Below are 25,707 nucleotides of genomic sequence, written 5' to 3'. Positions count from 1 at the left end.
TGTAGAATGTCCCACTGAAGTTTGTATCCATCAAAGAGCACTCCCGTAGTTAGTTTCAGCTTAACTAGTAAATGTGCTCTAATGATGAAAATCGTAATCACTGCATTTTCTGAACAGATTACATGCAGTAACCTTTTTAATTTTACATGGACTTTTCATTTTCTCATAAATTTTGAGATGAGAGCTTTTTCATTTTGCATTGTATAACTATTTAAAAGTGTACTTTCTGTATGCAGTATCACAGTTCAGTGTTAATATATTAGAGTTTTAGTACTGGACATGTATGAGATGAATATATGAACACTACCTTGGATCTGCTTATGCTCAGTGAATGTACTTGAGATTTCTGACTGTATGCAGAAGACTGATGTAGTAGTTCTGAAAGGTCCACAAATGTAAACAAATGTAAAAATTCCACGATCTACCTGGACAAAATTTCCAAGAAAAAAGATTTTTTTTTTGGAGAAAATCGAGCTGTTTTGTAGTTTTTTTCCAAAAACTGTTAGATGCACAGCTGCATACCTTAGTACGTAACCATGAATGAACTGTAAACACAAAGTGTGTGATAGGAATGATTTAAATATATAATAAAAATTAATAGAAGTAAATACGGTCTGTTGATAAAGAGATTACCATTGTTGCTTGTGAGGTAATCCCAACTATTCTGAAGCTTTATACAAAGAGGAAAAAATGTGCCTTCTTGGACAAGCAGCATGATGCTATTCATTTCACCAGTATTTCTGACATGCTGAAACTTCTGGTTTTTGAAGAGGTGGCAAATCATCTACAGTCTTTAGGATGGCATGTGTGAAGATGAGAGGCAGTATTTTCAATGATATTCCTTCAAAATTGGAATTAACTTATGATGGAGATCAACCCAGTATAAAACCTGACTCCTCTTGAGGTACAACGCCAATCAACCTTTCTTGAAAAATTGAGCTAAATCCATGGTCATATAACAGTACATTATAGCAACCCAAAGTACTGTTTTATATTTTCAATTGGGAGAACATGGTCTTTGTTCCCAAGTCATAGTTTAACTCTGAACCTGCCTTACTACCAAAATGAACTTTCATTATTTTGAAGAAATAACTCTTTATTTTTATTAAAAATAAAAGCATGGAGTACAGAGAAACATTTGAAATAAGTCTTACACCTCCAAAAGAAACATATTTACTATGTTTTGTGTTCTAAACTTCATATGGTTCAAGGGAGTATGTAAAGTCTCCACTGAGTACTCGCACAGGTACATTGATTTTAGGAGTCTTAGATTCTGTATTGTCCTGTCCTGTGTTAGATATTGAAAACTTTAATTTTGCTGCATTTTTTTTTCTTCTGGGTTTTGCAATTTAGTTAACAGTTACCATATCCTGTAGAACTGTACCCCAGAATTGACATTTATTGATGAGATTACTTGTTCAATACCTGGAGATCACTGTAGCATAAAATGCATGAGATTTTTGAAAAACGTTTTAACTGGATCTGCATGACACCCTGATGGAAAGGTAGTGCTATGTAAGTTAAATCTTTAGTAGCTAAGAATAAGAAATGTTAATTACAGAGGATTATTTTGACTGGCATGACTACAAGTCTTTTTTAGTCAAATTTATTGTGCGTCCTCCAGCAGTGATGTGAGGGGGGGAAGGGGAGAAGGCTTATATGTGGTAAGGGTTATTTCTGTGATAAAAACCTAATGAGACAGTAGTTCTTTATGTTGAACACACCCACCTGATTGTTCTGTGTGACTAGGAATAAAGTAGGAAGGTAACTTTTCAAGATGGACTTGCTGCACTGTGACGATGCGGGGAAAAATAACGGCAGTCGTTTGGAAGTGAATACCAATTCTAAGCTGTTGTGAAGGAAATGAGCATGATTCCAGAGTGAACAATTGAGAAAATATTGAGTTGAAGGATTTTGTGTGCACAGAGTACCGGCACAGGCACTATTGATTTTGATAGTACTGTTAATTATTGATAGTACATTATAGCCATATGTGACAGTATATTATATTATAGCCAGTTCGACAAACAGCAAAGCGTTTCAAGAAGAATTGTAGCAAATATGTATAACGTGCCTGGAAGTGAAGGGCTTGAATTCAGATCATTAGGGATGACCTTGACCGTAACCTAAAACTGTGTAGGGAAGGGTCTTTTAAGAAAGATGTCTCTTGTCTAGCAAAAAAGTTTCTATTTGGATGGACAGCTGAAAGCCTTAGGCAAGGGAGATAAGAAATTAGGTGCATTTTTTTTAATGTAAGTTATTAAACTGATGGTTAATTTACTTGGTGAGTTAGTCTATTTTGTCTTATAAGAGTCTTCCTAAAAGGTCTGCTTTGAACTGTGTAAATCATGGAATTAATACAGCAGATGGGTGTGATTCTAACGGTCCTGTTGTGTGGTAGGTCAGATTCAGTGATTGAAATTGTACTCTGTGGCTTAAACTATGAAAATTATCTATAACCAGGACAATTTCCCTAACTGACTTCTGTTCTGCAGTTCATTTTGTATGCTATGGATTCTTTCACATATTTGTATCAACAAGGCATAACCGCATTGCAGAGTGACAAACTAGCTATTGTGCTATTTTCTGAATCATTGGGGGGTTTTGGTACTTGAAAGTTAGTGGGATGGTTTGTTAGAATATTAGCTGAATGTTTCTATCAAAGTACTCGGCACAGAAATTAACAGTGCTGACATTCTAAATGTCATTTGTAGATGTGAAAGTCAGACGACATGAATAATGCAAGTCGTGCTTTCATAGCTGTTTTGAATTGTACGCAACTTGAGAAAATCAACAGTGCGCCAATGTCTAATCAATCAATTCATTTGTAGGGTTTTCATCACAAGCCTCAGAGTTGGAAATAAGATTTTTTATTGAAGAAATATCTTCAAAAACGGTGCAGCTTAAAACATTGCAACGTTGTTTTGGCCTCACTACTTCTCCCTCCTTCTCAGTCATCTGGAATTTCTTGAGCACGCTAGTGCTAGTAAAAGCAACATTTGTTACAAGGACAAGATCATTTGCATATATACCACCATCAGTATTCAGTTCTGTGGTCAATCCATCTTTGTTTGTCAGAGGATCTAATGAATTACCTCAGGTAAGCATGTTAGATTAAGAACTTTTGGAAATTGCAATGGTACTATCACTAGTTTCAACATGAGATCTCATATCCGCACGATAGTGACACCACTTGAAATGTCATTGCTGACTTCCTCGATGATCTTACAGATGACTTTATTTGCTAGAGTTAGAGCAAGAAAATGAAAATAAAAACTGCCCACTTGGTGGGGGTGGGTAGCTTTCACAGTTAATTTCACGCAATGATTAGAATAGCATTGTTTTGATCAATTACCTGAGGAAGTGATCAGTTGTGACTTAGGCTGTAGGGATGATACCAGTGCTAGATACTATCTGCAGAGGGTTTGAAGTAGTAAGGTCCCTGTCGTGAGGACTAACAGAATTGTTACAAGGAAGGGAATTGGCAGCTATACTGAAATCAGTTTTTTCTCATACCATTACTTTGGGGAGAAATGCTTTAGGGTTTATAGAAATTTAATAAATATGCATAAGGTGATATTTTGTGTTCCACATCCTTTACATTTATACTGGCTTATTAAAGGTTTAATTAAGTTTTCTAAAAAGGGAGAGGATGCATTCTTGCAAAAAAAATGCAGATGACAGTGTGAGTTCACAATAATAAGGGCTTCAGGGATAAAATAAAGGGTCTCTATACTTAATGAATATTAAAGCACTGACTGCTCCGAATACTTATAAAAATGACAGCGTTTTACTTAACAGATCTGCTTTTTGTTTGTATTCTGACTCTGATCCTTTGATATTTGTGACAAACAACGTACCATTTACTTGTGAATTGTTAAAGTAAACAAAAGCTACAGAAAATATTTTATTTCACTCTTTCTGCACATGAGCAGATTTTTTTGATAACGTCCTACTTTTCATTATCCTGCAGTGTCATTCTTCATTGTCCGTTTGTTTAAATCTAAAGCCAAGCACCTTTGGGTCATGTTTATTAATATTTTCCTGTGGAAGCAACACCTCAGAAAACATTACAACAACATTGCAGAGGTTTTTTAAGTCTCTATTTAAGTCTCTCTTGATGTCATGCTTCCAAAAACTTGACAATGGTTAGACAATAGAGATGGTGAAGCAACTGTGGATCGTGTTAACCAATATCCTGTATTGGTCTTTTATATTCTGAGTGCAGACATACAGAAACAAACAAATGAGATCTATTATCTGTTGTTGTATTGGTAGCTTCTAAACTCTTGGGACAAGAACTGTCTCTCTGGTCTGTGCTTGTCCAGTACCTGGCACAATTAAATTCTGATCCTTGACTAGAATTTCTTAGTACTCTGATTGTATAAACAGCAGCAATACTGACATAGTAAGTCATTGCACAAAATCAATTAAGAGCATAGAATGAAGAGAATGTTATTTTGCTTGTTCTCTGAACTACCTAACCTGGTCTGTAAAATCTTTATCATTGTAATATTAGCGAAGAAAAAATATGTTATTCTACAGTTTAAAAGGTGGTTCAGTTCTGAGTGGCATGCAGCTGCTCTGGTTTCTTTTGAAGGCTTTTGTGTAAGGCCTTGCATGTAACTTCTTGCTTCCTCAAGCTTTATAGAATGTATTTAAATATACTCTTCAACTATATGTTGGCTGTGGCAAATGCGCTCAACTTTCATGCTGATACTCTCTCAGCCACTTTTAGTATAGGTAGAGATCTTCTGAAACTCCTCTTAGAAAAATAAGTTGCCCAGTTTTCTAAGTCCTTCCTTTCTGTCCGTGTTCCACTTACAATTCCAGTGGCCAGTAGCACTGGCAGGAAGGTGGCAGTCAGTGGTCCTTTCTTCTTTTTCTTCCCATTCATTCCCATGGGAAACGTGGATACTTTCATTTATGTGCTGATGCAAATGGGGATAGAAGAAAGAGCTGCAAACTGAACTGAGTACGGACTGTGAGAAAAGATCAGCAGGTGCTGGAGCTAGCTGTAAAGTGTTTTTTACAGTTAAGGAACTGTTCTCCTTCCAGCATGACTTTATTCTAAAACTCACAGTCACTGTGCAGGCTTTTGCTTGCCCCTGCTATATATCTTTTTATTTTAATAATTTTAAAATAGACCCACCCTTTCCTGAAAGTTCTTGTGTTGTTTGAAATTTGCTGTTTTTGATTGTCCAACGGCTGGTTTAACTGCATCTCGTTACTTCTCTGCCAACGCGATTTAAAAATAGCAGAAGAATAAACTTTTCTCTTGTGTTAACTGTATTTTTTGAAGTAGCAACTGTCTATTATGTATTTCAAAAAACAGTATTTGTTTCTATATAAATATAAACTTTAATTTTGGTGTAACAGATTCTGGTAACTTACCTTGAAGACAAAGCTGTGTATAATCAATGATTTAGTCATACCACACATTACTTTTTTTTTTTTTTTTTTTAAATAAAGTGCTGGTAGAAAGCTATCAGGCGCAGGATCCCTGTTGTATTTTATGAGGTTTCTTTGAATAGTTAGATTTTTGCATTCTTCTTCATCTTTTGAACCATATGTTCATGTATTTTTGGCAAACTAGCATTTTTCAGAAAAATACTAAATGTCTTTTCACTTTGAAATAAAAAAACATCCAATTGAATTGTTGGATATTTGGGCTTGACCAAATATCCAAGAATATATCAGTTAGACAGTCAAATCATTTCAGTCTATTAGGAGTGCTATTTGTAAATTGTTTATAAAGCAGCTCATTTGTATGGATGATTAATGTTCATACAATTTCATTCCTGCATATGTAGCTTAGTGTAAATATAGTGCGCAATATTTAATTATGTTATTTTTAATATTTCTATTTATTCTGTCCTATATACACTTTATAACTGACTTTCTTATTTGAATTATATTGTTTTGCTGAGTAAATTTAATTCAGTTGAACCAAATTGTTGAAATGGAAGATAAATACTTATGTGCCAGGATAGTAAATTGGAAAATAATACCTCATATTATTATTTTTTCATGTGATTCGGAACTAAAAGTTTATAGCAAATCACATGGTGTTCTTGTGAAAGGATAGGTTTCTGTCAAATGGAGATAAAGGATACTCTCAGTCTTTGTGTCTGTAGGGATTAGGACAGTAATTGCATCTAATTTTTGGAGATGCTTTTCTCCTCCCTGTTGTCACTGATGTATTATTTCAGTGAAAATGTATGGGGATGAGCTGAAGCATCTGCAGTGGATTTTTTAAATATTAATATAATTCTCATTACCTAGGTTTAAGTGCTAGACTCGTCAGAATTGAGGATTTTTTCCTAATTGTTTTCCTTTTGTCGAAGTATAGAGGAAAAAAGTTAATTGTAAAAATTTGAGGATTTTATTTAAGGATAGGCACATACATAAAGCTAATATTGACTTCTCAGTCCTTCCCCTCCCTCCCTCCCCCCCCCCCCCCCCAGCAAAAGGGAGAAGGAAATTTTGTAGCAAAGAGTAATGCACTGTTGTAGAAAAGCTATTTGTTAGTGTCCAGTTCATGAAGCAGGAAACCATATCTGCCTTGTACATCATGGAGTATAAAGTATGCCAGATTAAAATTGGACTACACTAATAAGCACAAATTTTTTTGAGATATTTGTAAGGCCTTAAGATCTTTCAACCACTTCCAGTAATGAAAATTTCCCTAATTAATTTATGGTGATGGAACCAGCATGAAATGAATTCTCCTGATTGGCACTTTTCCTTTTAATTGGGTGAACTTGGTTGATATTCTTACATGTTCAATAAATACTCACCAATTTTGGTGCTAAAAAATACTGATGAGCTTTATGATATCTTTGTTTTTAGACCTTTGTCAATCTTCCTCTCACAACAGTTATTGTTCATCTATCAAAAGTACTACCTTCTCATTCCCCTTCTGCTCTCTAACCTTAGCTCCCGAAGTGTATCAAAGATATTTTCTAGCTTGATCTTTCACAAGTGAGTTAAGTCACCTATTAGGTCATCCTTTTAAATGAGTTTATAATTTTAAATTGACAAAAAATAGATGAGAACAGTGTTCTCTGTTTATTGGCCAGTCACTGCTGCAATTTTTGTGCTTTTCCTTCTGATAAGAAGGTATGACTGTTTTCTGAATAGCTTAGACCATAAAAATAACAATGGCAGTATATGCCGTGTTTTAACTGCAAAATGATTTAGTTTAACTTTCTGTATGGATCTGTTGGTATAGCTAACTTCCTTTAATATTTCATCACGTTGGAAAATGATCTAGCATTTGTGGGGAAACCAGGGAAGTGGCTTTATTTGGAGTCACATGGAAGAAAGTGCAGACCTTTTCACTCATAAAGTGACATTTTTGTATGAAAGCTGTTTCTGGAGATTCCCAGGGCTGCAAAACAAGGCTTCTGAGATGCGTATTTTTTTTCCACACTGATTTTAAAAAGTAGGTAGAACAGGAGTTGAAGGTGCACTGCTGGAAGGTGGAGTGGTTAAGTACTGTGTAAATATTGACTTTGTTGAATGCAGATTTCAAAACTAGAATGCTTAAATGTTGCAGAATTCATTGAATTAGCTGTATTGTATCTTTTCACTTAGCTGCTAACCAAGAAGAGACAAGCAGCTGCATAAATTTTAGTCACCAAATGTTTGAATGTGTTCTATAAAGATAACACAGCCTTTGACTTCACTAATATTTCAGTGTTTATCCTTTGTGGAATTTCCAAAGTATTTTAAATACAAAGTAGCACTTCTGTGTTAGGGTGTCCCTGAGCTGCAAATGGAGAAGGCTGGAGTATATATACTAGGATATCGTACCGCGTGCTTGCTCTGTGGCTGCAGTGGACTTCAGAATGTGTCAAAATTCATACAGGTAATCATGGACACAGAGCTGTCTGTTCTTCAACTGAAAAAAAAATCAGTGAAAGTACTTCACGAAATTATCCTTCTAATTGCTCTGAAGGAGAGTCCCTAGGATGGATTTGTGGAACATGCAGTTTTTTACAACCATGCTTCCTCCCTGCCTTTATTTTTCCATTATTCTACATTGATGAGCACTTTGAAAGGAAAAACAAACTGCTAAATACTTATTCCTTTCCCTTTCTTCTCTACCTTTAAACAGTCTGTGTTTCAAAGCAGGAGTATTCTTTCTGTCTTCCTTAACTTGAGAAGTAGAAAAATCAGCAGTCTCTATCAGGTCTTTTACAGGCTTAGTATTTCTTGACTTGTTAGGTCTAGACATTATAATTTTTCTCTTTAGAAAAAGCAAAATCTCACATTTTTTGGCAGGAAAATCAGCACTTATTTTTAATCCTGTTAACTCCACACTGAACGGCTATAAGAACTATAATTTCCATGTAGTGAGAGAAGGAATGCTGTTTTAGGTGATAATTTCTTTTCTTCCATGTCTTTACACTGGAGGCTTTATCCTATAGGTACTTAGGTTTACGGGTAAAACATAAAATAAATAATATTAGTGAAACCTTACCTATCTATTTTTTCTTTAGTATACTCTCCCCTTTTATTTGTAGCACACTTCTTATTTCTTCCCCGTTATCTGAATCCCAGTATACTCACTAGTTCTCAAACTGAAACACTATGAGATTACTTCAGGCAGTTCCCTAAATATTGAAGAATGAATTACTTTAGACCTACCTGATTTCAAACCATCAAACTTTTGTATATTGTCTCTAACTTTTTCATTCCCTGTTCCAACCTGTGTCACTAGTGTTAATTGTGTTAGCCACCTAGCTACAGATAAGCTTTCAGAGGAGACTGAAAAAGGAAAAGCATTAAACTGTTTGTTTTCTCTGTATCAGTTGCAATGGTTTAATCTTAAAAGCAGAACTTAAAATAAGGACTGAAATTCAACCTTCCCAGCTCACCCAGGTGTTAAATTGAGTGCTGCGAGTACATGGCCATAGCAATGTGGAGGATTTGATTCTCCTGGGCAGAAGAGTGAGGACTCGGCTTTCTCAGTGAGAGTATTCTTACCACTACTTGGTTTATGAAAGGGCAGTTGGACCCACTGTTCAATTACTCCCTTTGAGAAAATGTTACTATGATTTTTTTCTTTGACATCAAACCTGTGTAAGTCTACACTATGCCTGGTCCCAGTCTGAGAGTCAAAAAGATGTGGGAATGTTTAGTCTGTGAATCTCAGCTGGATGTGCATACAAGCTACTTTCAACCTTACCAAATTTGGGGTAGCTTTTTGTCACGTGCAGGCAGGTAGACTTTTTAAGAGAGGTTTTTTTCCGTGTGTTTTGAGTGATGTGCTTATGAAAGATGTGGGCAACTGGACAGGATTTTGAAGAGAACGCTTTTGGGCTTGGATGGCGTGCCTAGTAACTCTCTGTGGATTTGGTCCTTAGTCTGTGTGGTTTTGTTTTTTTTTTAATATTTTTTACTGAAAATAGGTGAATCTTGCAAATTGCAAGTGAAGGGAAAACAATTCCTTGTTAGAAACAAACCCATACCACAGTTGTATTTTGTGAAAACAGCCTTTGAATTCTGCATCAGAGATTCTAGTTTGATGGTTTATAAGTATTTATTATTTTTCTTTACACTTGCAAACTTTTTGAAAAGGAGTTCACTTAATTTGTTACTGAGAAGATAATCATCACTTTCCAGCTGGAAGTGTTGTCAGTCTGTCTCCCGTCGCTGCCTCTCACTGTGTCTCTTCTTAGCCCTCTGCCCAGCACCATTGGCTGTAAGCGACGATTCTATCCTGGGCGGGTTAGGGCACTCTGTACAGATTAATCCTACTTAGCTGTATCTAAGGAAAAGTTGATTCATCCGTTAAAAGGACTGAAACAGCAGTAGAAATGGACTGAAAGAAGGAAAGGCATTCCTGCAATAACAGCTGGGACAGCCAAATTTTCGTCTTTACAGGGGTGGCTTTAGGGCATTATCTACTATGTTTCTGCAGGGAAGGGAGACATATTTTTTGCACTGAAGATTATAAGTGTCTTTCAGTAAATTCTAGGTATACAGGCAGATTATTTTGCTGCTAAGAGAACAATAAGAAGTCTTATTTAGAGGCAAACAATGCTTATATGAAGATATTTTTACTACTTGTAAGTTTTACAATAAATATTTGGAAATATTTACATAAAATAAATATTTAAATATTTATTTTTGCAATTAAATATTTAAGACTGCAGGTGGTGTATCTCCTCTGACAAAAGAATTTTGTAACACTGGAAATACTATGGCAATACTGTACCATCAAGTACTACAGTGTATTTTAGCTTCTGATGTGGCAGTATCTAGAAATAAGTTTCATACATTACAAACTTAAGCTAGTTAGTATATACACTGTCCGGTGATGTGCTATCACTTGTTTTTAAATAGTATCTTCCCAAGCCATCTATGTTTGAAAGCATTCAAAAGATATCTGTAAAAGCAGCAGGAGTTAATAAAGTTAACAGCTTTGAAATAGAAATATTACCCTTAAAAAACCTATTTAGTTAAATGGGAAAAAACCTGTATTGCAGAGTGACAGAAGTGTTGTTATAACCAAAAGAATTTTAATTTATTTTTATCTTTGAAATACCACGCAGCAAAGAAGTTGCCTATATAGCAGTTGTTGTAGGTCTCATGCCAGAGGTCTGCTTAGCGCAGTGTCCTGCTCTGACAAGCAGCCAGTAGCAATGCCTTAGGAAGAGCAAGTACAAGCAAGACAGGTATACACAGTATGTTCTCAAATAGTACCCTCTAGTTTCCATTGGTATGTAGATTATGGGCTTTCTGAGACTGAGGTTGTATCAGTGCTTTTGTGTACTTTTCCTTTTTTTTTTTTTTTTTTAAAAAGCCATACGTATCAAAAGTAGAGGACTCAAAAAAGGAATTGGCATTTGATTTGTGATTAGACTAGCAAACTGGGTAAGAGTTATAATTTGGTTAGTGAGGCACTAGACAGTGGTGTGATACATCCATAATCAAAACAATCCTAGTCATTTGCAGTACCTTTGAATAATTAGGGCTCTATAAAAAAGATGTGGACAAAAATCAGTCAAATAGGTAATATCAGATTTCTTAGAAGAAGAGAAGAAAAAAGAAAAAGAAAACCCAAAATGAGTCGTTTGGTCAGTAATTCATATGCCGATACATTGATGTCTTCTTTGTCAAACTGACCTTTAATAGCCGATATTCTAACATTCCCATTTTACAATGATCTGAGTACCTGACCAGCTGTGCAATCTGAACTTGTATATTTTATGACGCTATCTAAACTGAATTCAAATTAAGAAGCTTCATGTTTTTTCAGTGTTCTTCGACATCTAGAATTTTAAGCAGGACATGAAACTCCTATCTGTGGTGGCTATTTAGATGATGCTTCATGGCGTTGGGTAACAGTGTTAACTTCTTCCACTCCAAAGCTATTTGATAACAATTTTCATTGCAAGTTCTTGATTCCAACCATTGAAGTACTTATCTTGTACATAGAACAGTTTGTGCATAGTTAGATATGCATGGAATTATTTCAGAAAGTACCTACTACGCTGATTTTTGTTTGTCACAAGATAGAAAATGTTTATTGCTTATCACCACGTTTATGCTCTGCCGTTTGTCTTTCAGTTCAATTACTGTTTGCAGTGTATTGTGAAGTGATGAAGCAGATGAGAAATTTAACTCCATTATTTATCTTCCCAGTGTACTAATCAGCAAGATAACCTTTTCTATTAGTAGTGAAGCTTACAACAGGCAATAGGTACTTGAGAATCCTCTTAGTAATAACAAAAAGGCAAACCCATGATCTTTGCTTATACTTTTTTTTTTTTGTTTTGAGAGATATAGTGGTCAGGCCATTTCATACAGTTTCTTTCAATAGCAGAATTCCAAAAAGAGGAACAGAAAACTGAAATGTTTTCTGACTGGATGGTGAGATATGATAAAACCTGAGAAAACAAATCTTCACTTTTCACTTCCTGTGTTTGATTTTATAAAATATTTGTCTAGGTACATGAGATATTCTTGTTCAGTTCACTTAAAATACTGATTTACCTTGTGTGTTCTGAACTGGGCATTCACACCTTACTGGCATAGCTCATGCCCAGATGCTTTTCATCGGCGTGTAATTCAACAGCACTGTGTACATACTTGTTGGAACGGAAGGGTTCTTCCAGTAATGTAGATTTCCGGTTTGCTTTATCATGAAATGTGGAGCAAAGAACCTCAGCGTTCACTTTGAGCAAAAGGGCAGTTTTGTTAGCAGAATTTGCTTTACATTCACCAAGAACAAAAAATAGGTTGAAACTACTGTTCAGTAAAGCGATGTCTGGTCATAGCCATATGCTTTGAATAATACACTTTCCATCTAATGTTCCAAAATTACTGTAGAGCTGTTAACTGAATCTACAACCAGACTAGGTATGAAATATAGCATCAGCTTGCAGAGGGTGAAATCTAGGCATGTGGAGTGTCTTCGTTATATTCAGACTTGAGGTCAGTATTCTCATTGCCTGAATTCTATTCCAAAGATGCCTTAAGTTCAGGTCAAAGTTGACTTTTGTTTTCTTCTAGTCCTTCTCTTACGGAAACAGAAAGCATTGCAGGACAAATTATTCTGAACAGATTTTCTTTCCATTTCTCTTTTCCCTTTTCTCTCTCCTTTCCATTGTTTAATACAAGTTATTTGAATTTCTCCCTGAGCAGCTTCTCCTCGTTCTGTATAAAGTACACGAGGTACATGCTCCGATATGTACAAAACTATTTAATACGTGAGCAACCTGATCCTGGATTACTAAGTTCTTTTAGCTTTTTCTGTAACAGTAATTTTTTTTTTCATAATAATTCTCTTGTTTTAAAGAGATTCAATAGAGCGTGACAATTTGCAATAAAAATGATGGGAAACGGTTGGTAACGTATCATTGTTTGGAGAAATGCTTAACTTATCTTCACAAGATTGAGACTTGAGAGAAGTTATCAAACAAAAATATAATTCAAGAAAAGAGAGCCTGCTTTGATACTTTCAAAGCCACTTTGGACTCTAGGCTTATAGAACAACAGAACAGTGACATTTGAGCTGGAGAAAAAAAAGAGAAATGGCTTGTGTCTGTTTTCTGTACTATTCAGCCTTTACTTTTCCTAGGCAAATGACATTTCTTCCAGTGATCTAGATAGTTTAAGTAAGGCTGGCTGCTGATGACAACAAACATTGAAGGAGCAAAGGGGAAGGAATGGGAGCCAAAATTACTTCATTTTAAAAAATAAACACAGCATTAATAATGTGTCTGAGAAGCCAGTAGTCTTTGTAGTAAGAGAGAGGTTCAGAAGTTATGTAATAGCTCTTGAATAGCTTCCAGTAGTTAATTCATAACTCTCTACTGTAAATTCAGCCAGGCTGTTCAATGCTGTGAGGTAAGGCTTACAACAACTTGATAAAAGCTCTTGGGAGATGTGTGGAAGAATTTCTGAAACTGAAAATGGTAATAGTGTCAGCATACAGAAATTAGTTTAAAAGGCTTTTGTAGTTAAATTCAGTCTTAGCTAAAACTCACAAGTCTTTCAGCATGGCAGATGGAATGGGTATGTCACAGCATGTCTTGATGATCTGTAGTTGTGAGACTTGTTCCTGGACTTTGAAAGAGCTTTTGTTTCTGAAATAATAATTGTGCATAGGATTAACCTGAAGCATCTATTTAAAAATCATAAACTAGTACTCTAAAAATATGTTTGTATCTAATTGTCAGGGATCTGAAGGGTTCTAAATATTGAAAAAAATGTACTGTCATTTAGAATTATTAAGTTAGACATCTTGTTACTGAATTGAAATGTCTGTGCTGAGTCTTTCTAGTTTTTAACATTTTTGCATCATTTTAAAACTTTGTGAAGGCTTTTCCCCCCATCTTTTAATCAGGAACTTCTGCAATGTTTTTGCTAGGTCACCCTGAAGTGTTTTCCACTGAGAATAAATTGGACTTTTTAGCCTTTCTGTATAACAAGTACTCTTGGAATCATCCTGGTTGTCCTATTTTATGCTCTCCCAAGAGTAATATCCTTACAGTGTAAAGGTGACCTAAGCAAAATACATTTTGAGCTTAAGCTGAGGCTTTTGTTGTAGTATCTTTTCTCTAATTCATAATTCATCCTTTTAATATTTCCCATTACATTTGTAATTGCCTCCATGTTTTTAAAAATAGTAAAATAAAATGTAGGGGGAAAGGCTGTAATAGTCTAAGGCATCTTTCTAAGCCCACTTCTATAAACTGTTAAACTATTTAGCTTTTGTTTGTTTATTGCAATACAGTAGAGGTACTCTTTCCTGAAATTAACCATTTACTTGTTTCCAGTACTAACATCCTACTCTATAAATTATATTTTAAGCTTTGCAGACCTAATTAAAAGCTAGATGAACTTCATAAATAATTCCCTTTGCTAAAAAATAAAATATGTGACAAATTATAAATAAAATATTTTGAGAAGTATTATTTACAAAAATGAACAATTTTTCTATATTTTGAAAGCAACTGTCAGTTTTGTACTGTGCTTTATGGCAATTAAGGATCTTTCAGTGAAATCAGTTTTTACCATGGAAGAGCTTGTGAGTGGTACGCTAAGAACTCCTGAAATCACCTGCAAAGAGTACGTCCATGTAAACCATTATGCAGGCTGTTTTGTAACGTTTTTTACGGTGAGAAATTTGTAATAATATTGTTACTTTTTTGTGTAACGGTCAGAAGATGACAGCTCTGTGTAATAAGAAATCAACTAGATTTTTCTTTAATTGCTAGTAGAGCAACATATGGGTTAAAATCAAATGCCTTCAGTACTTGTAGTTCTGTGTACTTTATCTGTTCAGACCTAAAAGGACATTTTAGGCTTAATATCACAAAATGTAGGCTACTCAGTATAAAGACAAAAATCAGTGTCTGATTCCAAGAAGCAAATCCTCAACTGTAAGTCATCACAGCTGTTTTTCTTTCAAGTCATTGGAGCATGATATCAAGTCAGTCATACTGTGCCAGTTTATATGGCTTCTCTAATCGTGTTTAGGTAATGGTTCTTTCTCAATTAAAGAAATAACTTGTCTGGAAGGAATAAAAGTATCTTAGCAGATTGCTTTGTACATTAATGGTTAGCAGTATTTGCATTAACTCAGGTTCTTTTAAAACAAACAAAAACTTTGAAACATCTTGGAAAACTGGAGAGGAGAGGAGGCAAGGGAAGAGAAGCGTTTACTGTATTGATACAGCCATTCTCAACAGAATGACCTATAGAAAGTTTATGATCTGTAGAACAGATTTTGTTGTGTTTCTATTACCTCCAGATTTTGATGTAAATGACGCTAATTTCTGCTGTAGAAAGGTATTGTGGCCTCTGTAAGATCAGGTACTTAGTCCTGGAGGTCTCCATTAGACCTTGAGCTTCTTTTATTGTCTGTTAGGTAATTTTATTTAAGAAGTTTGTAAGTTTGACATGGTCACTGGTTTCAGTGCTTGACTAGACAATTTCATAATAGGTAATAAACAATATTTCAGATAATCCTACTGATGCTGCAGGTCTTTTTCCCAAGAGGAATAAACTTTATAAATTATAAAGTGAAGTAGCTTTTAGTTTTGTGCTAGGTTTCAGAATAATCTTGGAAGTGTTAGGGAGGAGAGAGAAGATCTGGAAAGATCAAAGGAATTACTTTTCTTAAGTAACTTAATGCCCATGTGTCGTGTAAGCGCTTGTTTCGAGTTTATTCTTGCAAACAAGAGAAGGAAATTGTAAGCAATAGTTAGAGAAACTCATGTCTTCGGAGAGTAGAGAAATAAAGAAGCTATGTATCAGGTTTTATAAACAGAAGAACAAAGGAAGGTTTGTGCAGGAAAGGAGCCATCTTACTTTTCCCTTGTTAGTGCTTAAGAAATGATACAACTACATAAGACTACCTGAGAATATGCAAGTTTTGTCAGGTTTTATGAGTGACAAAGAAAACCCTATTCTGGATCTGTGCTCAAGGAAAATGAGATGTTGGTATTATGAATTATATTCTCATGTAGACAGGTGCCAGGAGAAAAAATGACAACACAAGAAATTAATCACTAAAATTAAACTGTATCATTTTTAAATGTTAATTTTATTGACCTTTCTACTGTTAATCTAATGAAGTCACTAATTCTGTATTTCAGTGTTTAGTCTTGTTTAGACATGCTTTTATAGGAGCTAGCAGTAGGAGCTACCAAGGAGCTGCTGAAGTGCATCTATTTAGTACAGTTTCTCTATACTATTATTCTTAATGTAATTAAAGACTAAAAAAGAAGAATGTTACAAGAAGTTGGAATTTAAACTATGTACGTCAGATTAAGAGAGATTTACGAGGCATCTTATGTGCTGTGATCAATACAACCTTGTTTCTTACAATGTATTTTGTCCTGAAATAATTACTTTCAAAGCTAACATTTCTTGGAGCTGTGACTCCCCTGACTGAACAAAGTGCAGCTTTCGTCAATGGCAATGTTTCAGCCTGCATTAGCTCTCTTTGGTGACATACGCGTAAAGGAACATGGAAGTCAAGTCACCTCAAATGTTTTGAGTGAGAAATCATAACTTAGAACCCTTAAAATATGTAGCTAAATTTAATTCATTCTCACTTGCAAATGTAATACAAAATTGTTAATTATAAGCTCTTTACTTTTATTCATTGCACTGCAGAAACTGTGAAGATTGGTCTGAAGGTGAATTTTTCATTAGGAAAGGAGAGTGGCTTGGTAATAAGCAATGTCTTTGCCTTAATAGTAGTAGACAGAATTACTACCAGCAGATTGAGTCCCCTTCTAATTCTTAGAATTAGAGTTTTTTAAATTATTTTGAGTACTTTTTATTAATACCTGTGTCTCCCCTAACAGCCTTGACCCTGCCTTTCCAGAGCTGATGTCTTCCCCATTCACATGTCTACTAGTAGTCAGAAGACATCCTCTTACCTGAGGAAGAACTGAAACCTGTCCAGCTGAAGGAGGCTAATTGGTAGAGACAATGTGTTTCAAATGAAAAGAGGCTAGTTGAGAAGCAGAAGCACTGAACAGTGGCTTTGGGTCTTTGTTCTTTTCCTTTTTCTAATAGGGTTGTATGCTTTAAGTTACGTGTGTGATGTTACTCAGAGTGAAGGCAAAGTAAGTCAAAGGAAGCTTGAGATAAAGAAAATAATATAGTATCTGTAATAGGAACCAGTAGAAAATATGATAATGGTAAAGATGATCCAATAAAGCTTTAGTGAGAACCAAGGAGAAACTACCCTTTGCCATACTGCAGTTATTTTAGTGTGATACGTATTTCCCAGATCAACAATCCGAATCAACAAGAATTTAAAATCTCAAATATTTTGACTTAAAAAATAAGAGGTTTGTCTTGAGAATATCAGTGGCATTGAGGGGCAGCCAGAACAAGCTGTAACTGGGAAAATACAATCCCCCCCTGTCAGGAATGGTTTGAGTTGGGCCAAGAGAAACTTACCAAATCTGCCCGAGGAAGATTAACAGTCTAAGTGAGGGGAGATGTGTGTATACACAGCAGTTGTTATTGTCGTTTATCATCTGTTTTGTCTGCATTGTACCTTGGGAGAATGAATAAATAAAGCTATGTTTTGAGTTGCTAATCTGCTAGTCACAGAGTATGAAAGGGAAGACTGGTAGATGCTAAGCTCTGTTGGGTTAAGAAGCAGGGAGGAGATACGCCTGATCCCTGGGAAGCAATCCCAACCAGGGAATTACTTGAGGGGGCTTCTAACCAGATGCAGATGCCAGAAGCGAGGCCTGCCAGGATGTTTTGGACAGGTGGCACAGTCTGTTTCATCACCTCAGTGGAAACTGGAATATATAGCAGACAAATTTTATTCTTTATTCTTTGCTCTTGACTCAGTGACGTGAACAACTGCAAGTGGAAAAATCTTTTGCTAGCCATAGAGACAAAAACAGAATTACTAGAATTGCTATCCTGAGAGCCATATTTCAGCAGGGACTGTTCATCTTACAGGACTGAGGCGGGAACATTAGTGACTCTGCCCCTTCTCCAGCAACAAAAACGGATTTCTTAGGTATTCTTTTCATGGGGAAATCCCTATCCTAAATAAAGAACTGCTTTTCTTGTGGTATCAAAAATTTCTTGGATTCCGATTTGCTCAATTTTATTTATAAGAATTATTTAGTTTTGAAAAAATGTTGCTAGTCTGTGCATTTTCATTTGTTATGACACACCTCAGCAATAGCAAGTAAGATGTCAGCGTTCATGCTGTTTTCACACACAGATCTTATATATCTTTTTATTCTGTTAGAGGCATCAACTAATGAAAATAAATAAATGACACTGACTGTTCCTCCCGCTCATTGACTGGAACGTTCCGTATGCTTTTATCAGTAGACTGTTAGCCATTAACCTTTTAATAGTTACTTTATGCGCACCATAAAAATTGCAACTTTTTTCTTAAAGAAAGAATTTGTCTTCCTCAGATTTATGTTTGTGCTTTTTTTAGTGCTTCTACTAAAACAGTTGCTTTAAGTTACCAGCATAAAGCTAACAAGTGCTCGGAGGAATTCTGTAACTAAGCAAATAAGTTTAAACAAATGTAAGGTCTTTACCATAGATTGTGGAAAGTAGCAGAAAACTAGCAGTTTTGGACAAATTTGAGAGTGTGTGTCTGTGATCTTGTCTAGAGATGAATTGCAATCGTTTATGTCTTTCAGTCATCAGAAGGTGTTTCTTGTTCAGTGGGTCAGAATTAGCCATCTCCTCCTATTTCCAGATTACCTTTGGGTGAAAAGTTGGACAAATGGGTGAAAAGAGGCAAGTCAGTAAAAGTTTTGTGGAAGTCTAGAATCCTAATGGTGATTCATTTTGGTGACGGCTTATATACAGTTTATATAGTGGGATGGTAATGAAGTCTACACATATGATGCATACTGGTAAAAGAAAAAATAGTAAAGGCTGAAGTTCATGTTGTCTTCGTGGTCAGTAAAGTACATGACAAGAACAATTTGAGATAGGCTGTTGTCTTTTCTAACAAGGCTTATTGGAGTATTACTAGCTTTTTTTTTTTTTTTTTAAATCATTAGAGGCAATAGGGAAACTTCTGCCTCTTCTTTCCAGCTGCTTTCTGTCAGCTTTTCTTTTTTGCTATTTTCCTTTATTTTTAACACACCTACCTTTTAAAAAGGAGAAAAATTTTGACTGCAGATACAGCCCATAGTCATACATTTATTCAACACACTATTTTCTTTTTTAAAATAAACTTTAATTGTGCAAACTTTTTGCATTATATTTTCTTTATTATAAAAGTGTGAAAAGGTACGTTTTGGAATGTGGAGTTTCTAAGGCTGATCTCCTAGTTTTAGCATTTATTTAAAATATACATTTTTTCCTTTTAAACCGAACCGGTCAATTTTCTGAGTGTAATGACTGAAAAGTAGGCGTCCTTTTGATCTGAAGTCAAGGAATACATTCGTAAACCTGAAATGTTTCACATTTCCTGAATACAGGTGCTCAACTTTAAAAAGTGAAATGCAGAGCTAAAATGGAAACTCATTTAACAGTAGATTTATTTTGTGAATTTTATTACTAAACAAGATTGAGAAAAAGGTGATGGCTTATGCCACAGCATGCATTGTGCAAATGTCTTGTAAATGACAAAACAGTATCAGACCTTCCTCTATCTGTAAAGTTGTTCTAAACCAGAAAGTCTTAAAGTACAGGAAACACCAAGACTTCCTTGTGAATCTTGAGCCATCAGTCCCAAGATCTCTTATATCAATTACTCTGCAAAAGACAAATTTCTAGAATAGAAGTAAATAGAAGAGTGTTAGGATACTTGGATGCCGTCAGATCTCTAAGAAGGCTGAGCTTTACAGAAACATGTTTGTCATATATGCAAGTGATTATTCACCATCTCTTGAATGATGATTTTACATTTGAAAGAACTAGACTTCTGAATCCACTGAAGCTAGTAATAAAATTTTACTCAATGACTTTATACACCTGAAGTACTACTTTAGTTACCTGCTTTACTTTAAATTTGTACAGTTTAGTTACCTAGCACATTAAAAATGACGAAAGACATAAGTGGTTGAGAACATTATGGTGAACTTAACAGTATTGCACAAGAGCTGTCTGAAGCAAAATTGCAATCTGTCATTCAGATTTGTGATTGTAAATATCAGCTAATGTATAAGAATAGGAATGAAGGTTTAAAAAAAATTTTAAGGCCTTATAGAGTTAAACAAACATGGTGATCTCAAAGCTCTTCAAGATTTAGGATGATCAAAGCTTCTGTTAGTATCAAAACTTCATTTACCTACTGTGCCTTGTAAGGAGGCAAGGCCCTCCTTACAAGGACCATCTTCTGCTAGTTTTTTGTGTTGTAGGTTCTCCATTAAAAAAATCTGTTAAGTATTTTTCATTTATCCCTGAGGTGTGCTCCTTCCATCCCTCTATATATGGATCTTGACTCCTTAGGTAGCCTTACCGATTTGTCAAAATGTTATTAGATGAGGGAATTTTTGTATTTTTAAAAATCCTAGAAAAGATGCCTCGTCTCCTTGCCCAAGCAGTTGTTCTTGTACAACATTTGAATTTTACCTTTGTCCTGTCTGTCATGTTGTTCTTTTTTCCCAGAGGGTCCCCGTTTCAATGTATATATATATTTTTAATTGATCTATTCTTCCCTTCCACAGTGGGTCCTGATTGGTTTGTCTACCCTTTTGCCAGCTCGTTCTTATTCTATCACAGGTCTTGCACCTTACAGTTTTCTGACCTTAGTTTCTGTTTTGCTTGGTGCCCCTTCTTCACTTTCTGTCACATATCTGTGACGTGTATCCTTCCATATCTCTCTGTCTCTTTCTGTTCTTCCTGCCCTCCTTCTGCATTAAGTTTCTGTGTGAGTCATATTATTTCAGTTTTCTAAACTCTTTTTTTTTTTTCTGCTGTTATTCAATATAAGCAGCTTCCACAGTGTCCTTTAGCAGGGAACTGAACACTTAAGACAAGATAGATGGTTTCATTGTTCCTGATATATTGTAAGTGTAGCAATGCACCTAGAGCATGATTAAGGTAAGCACGCTGAAAGTAGGCAACTTACAGAACAAGCAGCAAGTCTCTACAGAGCATATTGTGAACTCAGACTTACTTGAAAAAAAATCTAAATAGATTTCCAAAAAAATGGTTAAATGACTGTATTTGATGCTAGGGCCATCTTCTAATAAATCTCATAGCCTGCTTTTAAGTCATTCATGTGATTGAATGCCTTCATTAAAAGAAAAACCACACACGAGCAAAATATTTTTTTTCTTAGTGCTCACAGTTCAGCCAAAATGATTTGGTGGTGTCATTCATAAAAGCAACTAAAAATATGATCTCACAATGGGAAGTGCCTAGGTGAGTTTGTAGGAGAGTGCAATCACTTCTGTCTACAGCAAAATAGAAAATTTATGTTAACATAAACGCCAGTCAAATAAGATGCATGTTTATAGGGAAATTCTGAACGTAATGACTATTTCTCTCTCTCTTTGTAGCTGGTTTTCTTTCAACTTAATATCTGAGTGACTGACAATGTCCTGCTGTGTTTTTTACTATATAGAATGAATGTAACAGTGCTGCATTTTCTAAAGCTTCCAGTATTTAATAGCATATTTCTTTTAGACAGTCAACCTTATTGTATTCCTTTGCCTGAAGTAGAAGCCTATATGTCTGATTTTAAGTGTCTATTCTCTTTAAGAGCAGATTGAGTTATTTTAAGAGTGTTAAAATCTGCTTGTTCTTAAATGTACGTATGACTTAATTGTGCTATAAACTGCATAGATGAGCCCCCTAACCTCTCCCATAAGTGAATAGGCGCTCAGAGGATGCACAGGTAGAACATAGCCACGAAGGTCTTTAAGTTTAAGCATTCCTCGTTCTTGTACTTGATTACAGAATCTTTTGGCTGAAAAGGTGGAACAGCTTATGGAGTGGAGCTCAAGGCGCTCAGTCATCCGCATGAATGGAGACAAATTCCGAAGATTTGTGAAGGCTCCACCTCGTAACTACTCTGTTATAGTGATGTTCACTGCGCTCCAGCCACAGCGGCAGTGTTCTGTTTGCAGGTAATTTATACCTTAGTGATGGTTTTTGTCTTCCTCACCACAGTTTTCAAGTGAATGTTTTAAGCAGTGCGCAATACAAATAGGATTGTTCTTCATGTGGGGCAGGTGTTGAGAATTCGACAGCCTCACAACTTGTAATAGTGTCTTCTTCAACTTACTTTTAATCTGTATGATGAATTTTAGATGTCTGGTTAGTTTCAGTTTGTATTTTTTATTACAGTTGTGTAAAACGTACACCACTGATGAAGACCTCTTTAAGAAATATGCTTTATTCTATTATCAGTCATCCTTGCTCTTTCCAAAGATGCTTTGTAATGAAAGTGATTAATTATTCAATTACACAGTAATATGACAGTTTTCTAATTCCTCCATTTAAATGATGTCCAAGGCTCTGATACAGATGTGAGTTACCCCATGATTTCACAGCTCTGAGCAGTTCTTAACATGCAAGCACCTTTTTCCGTGAGGGCATGCTCATTATGGAATACTGTCTGGCGCTATACTTTGATGTATACTGGCAGCTTCTTTTAGAATACATATTAGAGTGGAGCTGGTATTCTTTTAAGTCCAAGATCTTTCTCTGTAAGTTCCTAGTTCAATAAGCTAACTATAGACGTGGGAATAGGGCCGAGGGACTGAAAGGTATGTACCTTGTACATGTACTTAATTACCATGCTAAATCAGAAAATGAGCTAATAAAACCTTCTCCAGCCAAAATATGCATTAGAAATTTTTGCATTTATTAATAGGTGGAATTATGGTGTAGGGGGTTCTAATCAGTATTTAACTAGGCAACTAATTGCTCTATAGGGCTATGAAGTAGGTAGGCTCTATATGAAGCAATATTGTTTCTTGGTTTTAAACAGGTGTGCTTTAAACAACAGGCAAAGTTGATAAATGTAACAGAAGGCCTGTTGGATTTCTTAGGTGATGGAATGTGACATTTACAGTAGAAACTTTCACATGTTTGCATAAGATGTAAATCTGTAGTTGTATGTTTTTATAGATTTTTTCATAGACTAATTTTTTTATTATGGGATTGAGTTGGTTAATGTTGAGCAAGAGGATGTAATTTGCGTTCTCTCAGTTCACCTTCCACATCTGAACTGTGAAGTGAAAAGAACAGGTACAGAAGCTGTCCATTCTTCCAAAGTCGAAGGAATTTTTCCTTCACCACCTCCAGTGCTTAGTTGCTGCTGTTTCTTATTTGTGTTGCCAGAGTTCAACTTCAGGAGTTGAAATGGGAGTTGAAATTACCATATTGTTTTAAATCATTTCTTACTTTCCTACCCAGTAGTTAAAAGTACAGGAGATGCACTAAGTTCAGCCTTTTAAGGGGTCAGTCTATTCATCGTTATAATGGAGGTATCACATTCCTTCCCTGTGTTATGTACAGCTCTTTTTGTACAGCATGTGAAAACAACGTAAATACTGCTGTTATTAAGGGAGTTAATTTTGCTTACAACTTTATACTGTTTCCTGTACTGAAGAAGAGCTTATAAACTTCATTCTGTAATATGCCACTTTAGGCATTTATGTATATAGCAACAGTAAATCTTGAATCAGAGAAGGAAGGAAAAATCAACATACTGCTTTTAGTTAGGTTTATTTAAATGCGAAGTTGAGATCCACTCTTGCCGTGAGAAATAAAAAGAATTTAATGAGATTGAGTCTTCTGCACATAAAACCATTATCAGGAACTTCGACATCTTCAAGTCAATAGCTAATTAATTGACAGCAGCACTGAATGAATCTACAGAACTGAAAAATGCATGCATTACTTTATATCACTAGTTATTCACTAGCCACTTTGCCTAAAGCAAAAATAGATTTTTAACTTAATCTGTAATGTTCTGTGAGGATACTTCTGCCCAAGGTTTAAGTTAACTGTTACTCATCCAAATATCTTCAGAACAATTGCATACAAAAAAATCAGTGTGATATTTCAAATATAAAACAGCACTTAGACTGAAATCTTTGACTTTGACTGACTTTGAATCAAGCTGCTGCAAGTGTTAGCACAGTTTTTTCCGCTAAGAAGCGTGCGTGGTCAGTTTCCTGCACCACCACCATTAACTAAAAAGCTGTTTTTGTCTTTTCTCTTCAGCGGCTATATTTGACATTTCGTTATGGGTGAAGGTAATGGATGAAGGTAATGGATGTGCGCCTTTTCTGGAGAAGAGCAGTGAAAGAGATTGTCATTAAAGCAGACCATTGTAGATTTGCACATTTGAGGCTGGCAGAGATTGCGTGCGTCCTGTCTTGTTAAAGTGACCTCTATCCTTTGTTTTCCTTTGTGTATCTGATTAGTTTTTGGCTATATTGTAGAATGTTTATCATCGAAATGAACCCCTGCTTTTACAAATCAGTATGACTTATCTTGTAAGTGTTTTGAACGTTTATGCCATCATTGATCGAGAGGTAGTTTCTTGCATCCAGAAAGTTAGCACCTTGGCGCTTGATAAAAGTGAATACAGAATCAGTGTAGGATCAAGTTCTCTACCACACTAAAGGTGTATAAAGTTCTTGTGTCTGTCCATTGCTGAAAAGTGTTTTAATTTGGACATTGTGTAGAAGGTATGAAGAAGTATTTTTCCTGCCTTTTTTAACACTAGAGGAGTTCAAAATTTTGAATAAAACTTGAGTGATACTAGTCAACTCTTGTCAGGGTGATATTTAATCCAAGTGATATGGAAAAGAAAAGAAAAGAAGTGTTACCTGTCCATATAGTATGGACCTCTGTGTGGTCAGCTGACCACAGTTATCTCAGGAAAATTGTTTTTTTCTCTGCAGAGCAAGGAAGGCATTGTCACATCAGTCATGTTGTTAAGTCACTTGACAGTTAAAGGTGTGTGAAAGCCTGTGGAAATGATATCAACTTACCCAACTTAAAGGTTACATACAAAGAAATGCCTAGGACTCCAAATGTCTGGATGAAACTTGCATATGTAAAAATGATCCTTTTAGTCAGAATAGTTTTTAATTTTTGTACTAAAAGCGTATTATATGTTTTGTACGTATTTTCTCTTAAAAGTTATTTAACATCTGATCTTTTCTTCTCAGCTTCCTGAAGTTTAATTGGAAAACATTGTTGCAAATTTCTGATTTAGTGTTTGTCAATTTTTGCCAAACTTATCTGCTGATTTAGGCTTGTTTGTTCTTGATATAGTTCACCTGTCAAGATTGCTGTATTTAATGTTTTCCACTTACTTACCCTTTGCTTACTTAATTTACTTAATTCCCTTTACTTAATTTTGCTTAATTTTCTTCTAATCTTTTGACATTGTCCCTTTTCAATATAGGCTTTTAGAAGTCAGAAATCCTATGTTTGCATTCCTGACTGGAATTTTTTCCTTAAGCAGAACAAATTGGATTAGCTTATGGGTGCTTCTAGAAAGACAATTATAAATTTTGCTCTTTCAGCCAGAGAGATTGGTTCTATATTCATCTTAATGAAGTATTTTCACTAACCTTGTAGGCTAGAAAATGTATTTATAGGCTATCTGAATCCATCCAGTTCCCTAAGGCACAGAGGCTTTTGTAAACCAAGAGCTTTGTGTACTAGTTATGGTGACTGTAGTCAGGCCTCTAGAGTGTTTTTCAAGGAAATTATGGGTGTTATCCTAAAGTAGAAATTGGGTGTTTCCAT

General features: G+C 35.4%; 1 protein-coding gene across 8 annotated transcripts in view; it reads left to right on the top strand.

Annotated features, from left to right (window-relative positions):
* Positions 1 to 25,707, top strand: part of TUSC3 (tumor suppressor candidate 3) — a 141,029-nt gene that overhangs the window by 23,502 nt on the left and 91,820 nt on the right. For 6 of the 8 annotated variants that reach the window (XR_011141051.1, XR_011141052.1, XR_011141053.1 and 3 more), the window contains exon 2: positions 21,889 to 22,058. Coding sequence is in view for 5 of the 8 variants with exons in the window: in XM_068942789.1 (XP_068798890.1) it covers positions 21,889 to 22,058 (170 nt within the window). In the remaining 3 variants the exon portion in view is untranslated. Of the gene's footprint in view, positions 1 to 2,837; positions 3,101 to 21,888; positions 22,059 to 25,707 lie in introns of those variants that run through there. The other 2 variants (XM_068942791.1, XM_068942790.1) reach the window with 2 other exon arrangements.

The sequence above is a fragment of the Struthio camelus genome, chromosome 4 (genome assembly GCF_040807025.1).
Source record: "Struthio camelus isolate bStrCam1 chromosome 4, bStrCam1.hap1, whole genome shotgun sequence".
NCBI classification, from domain to species: Eukaryota; Metazoa; Chordata; class Aves; order Struthioniformes; family Struthionidae; genus Struthio; species Struthio camelus.
The sequence above is the reverse complement of the archived record's forward strand: the minus strand, read 5'-3'. Positions and strand labels throughout refer to the sequence as shown.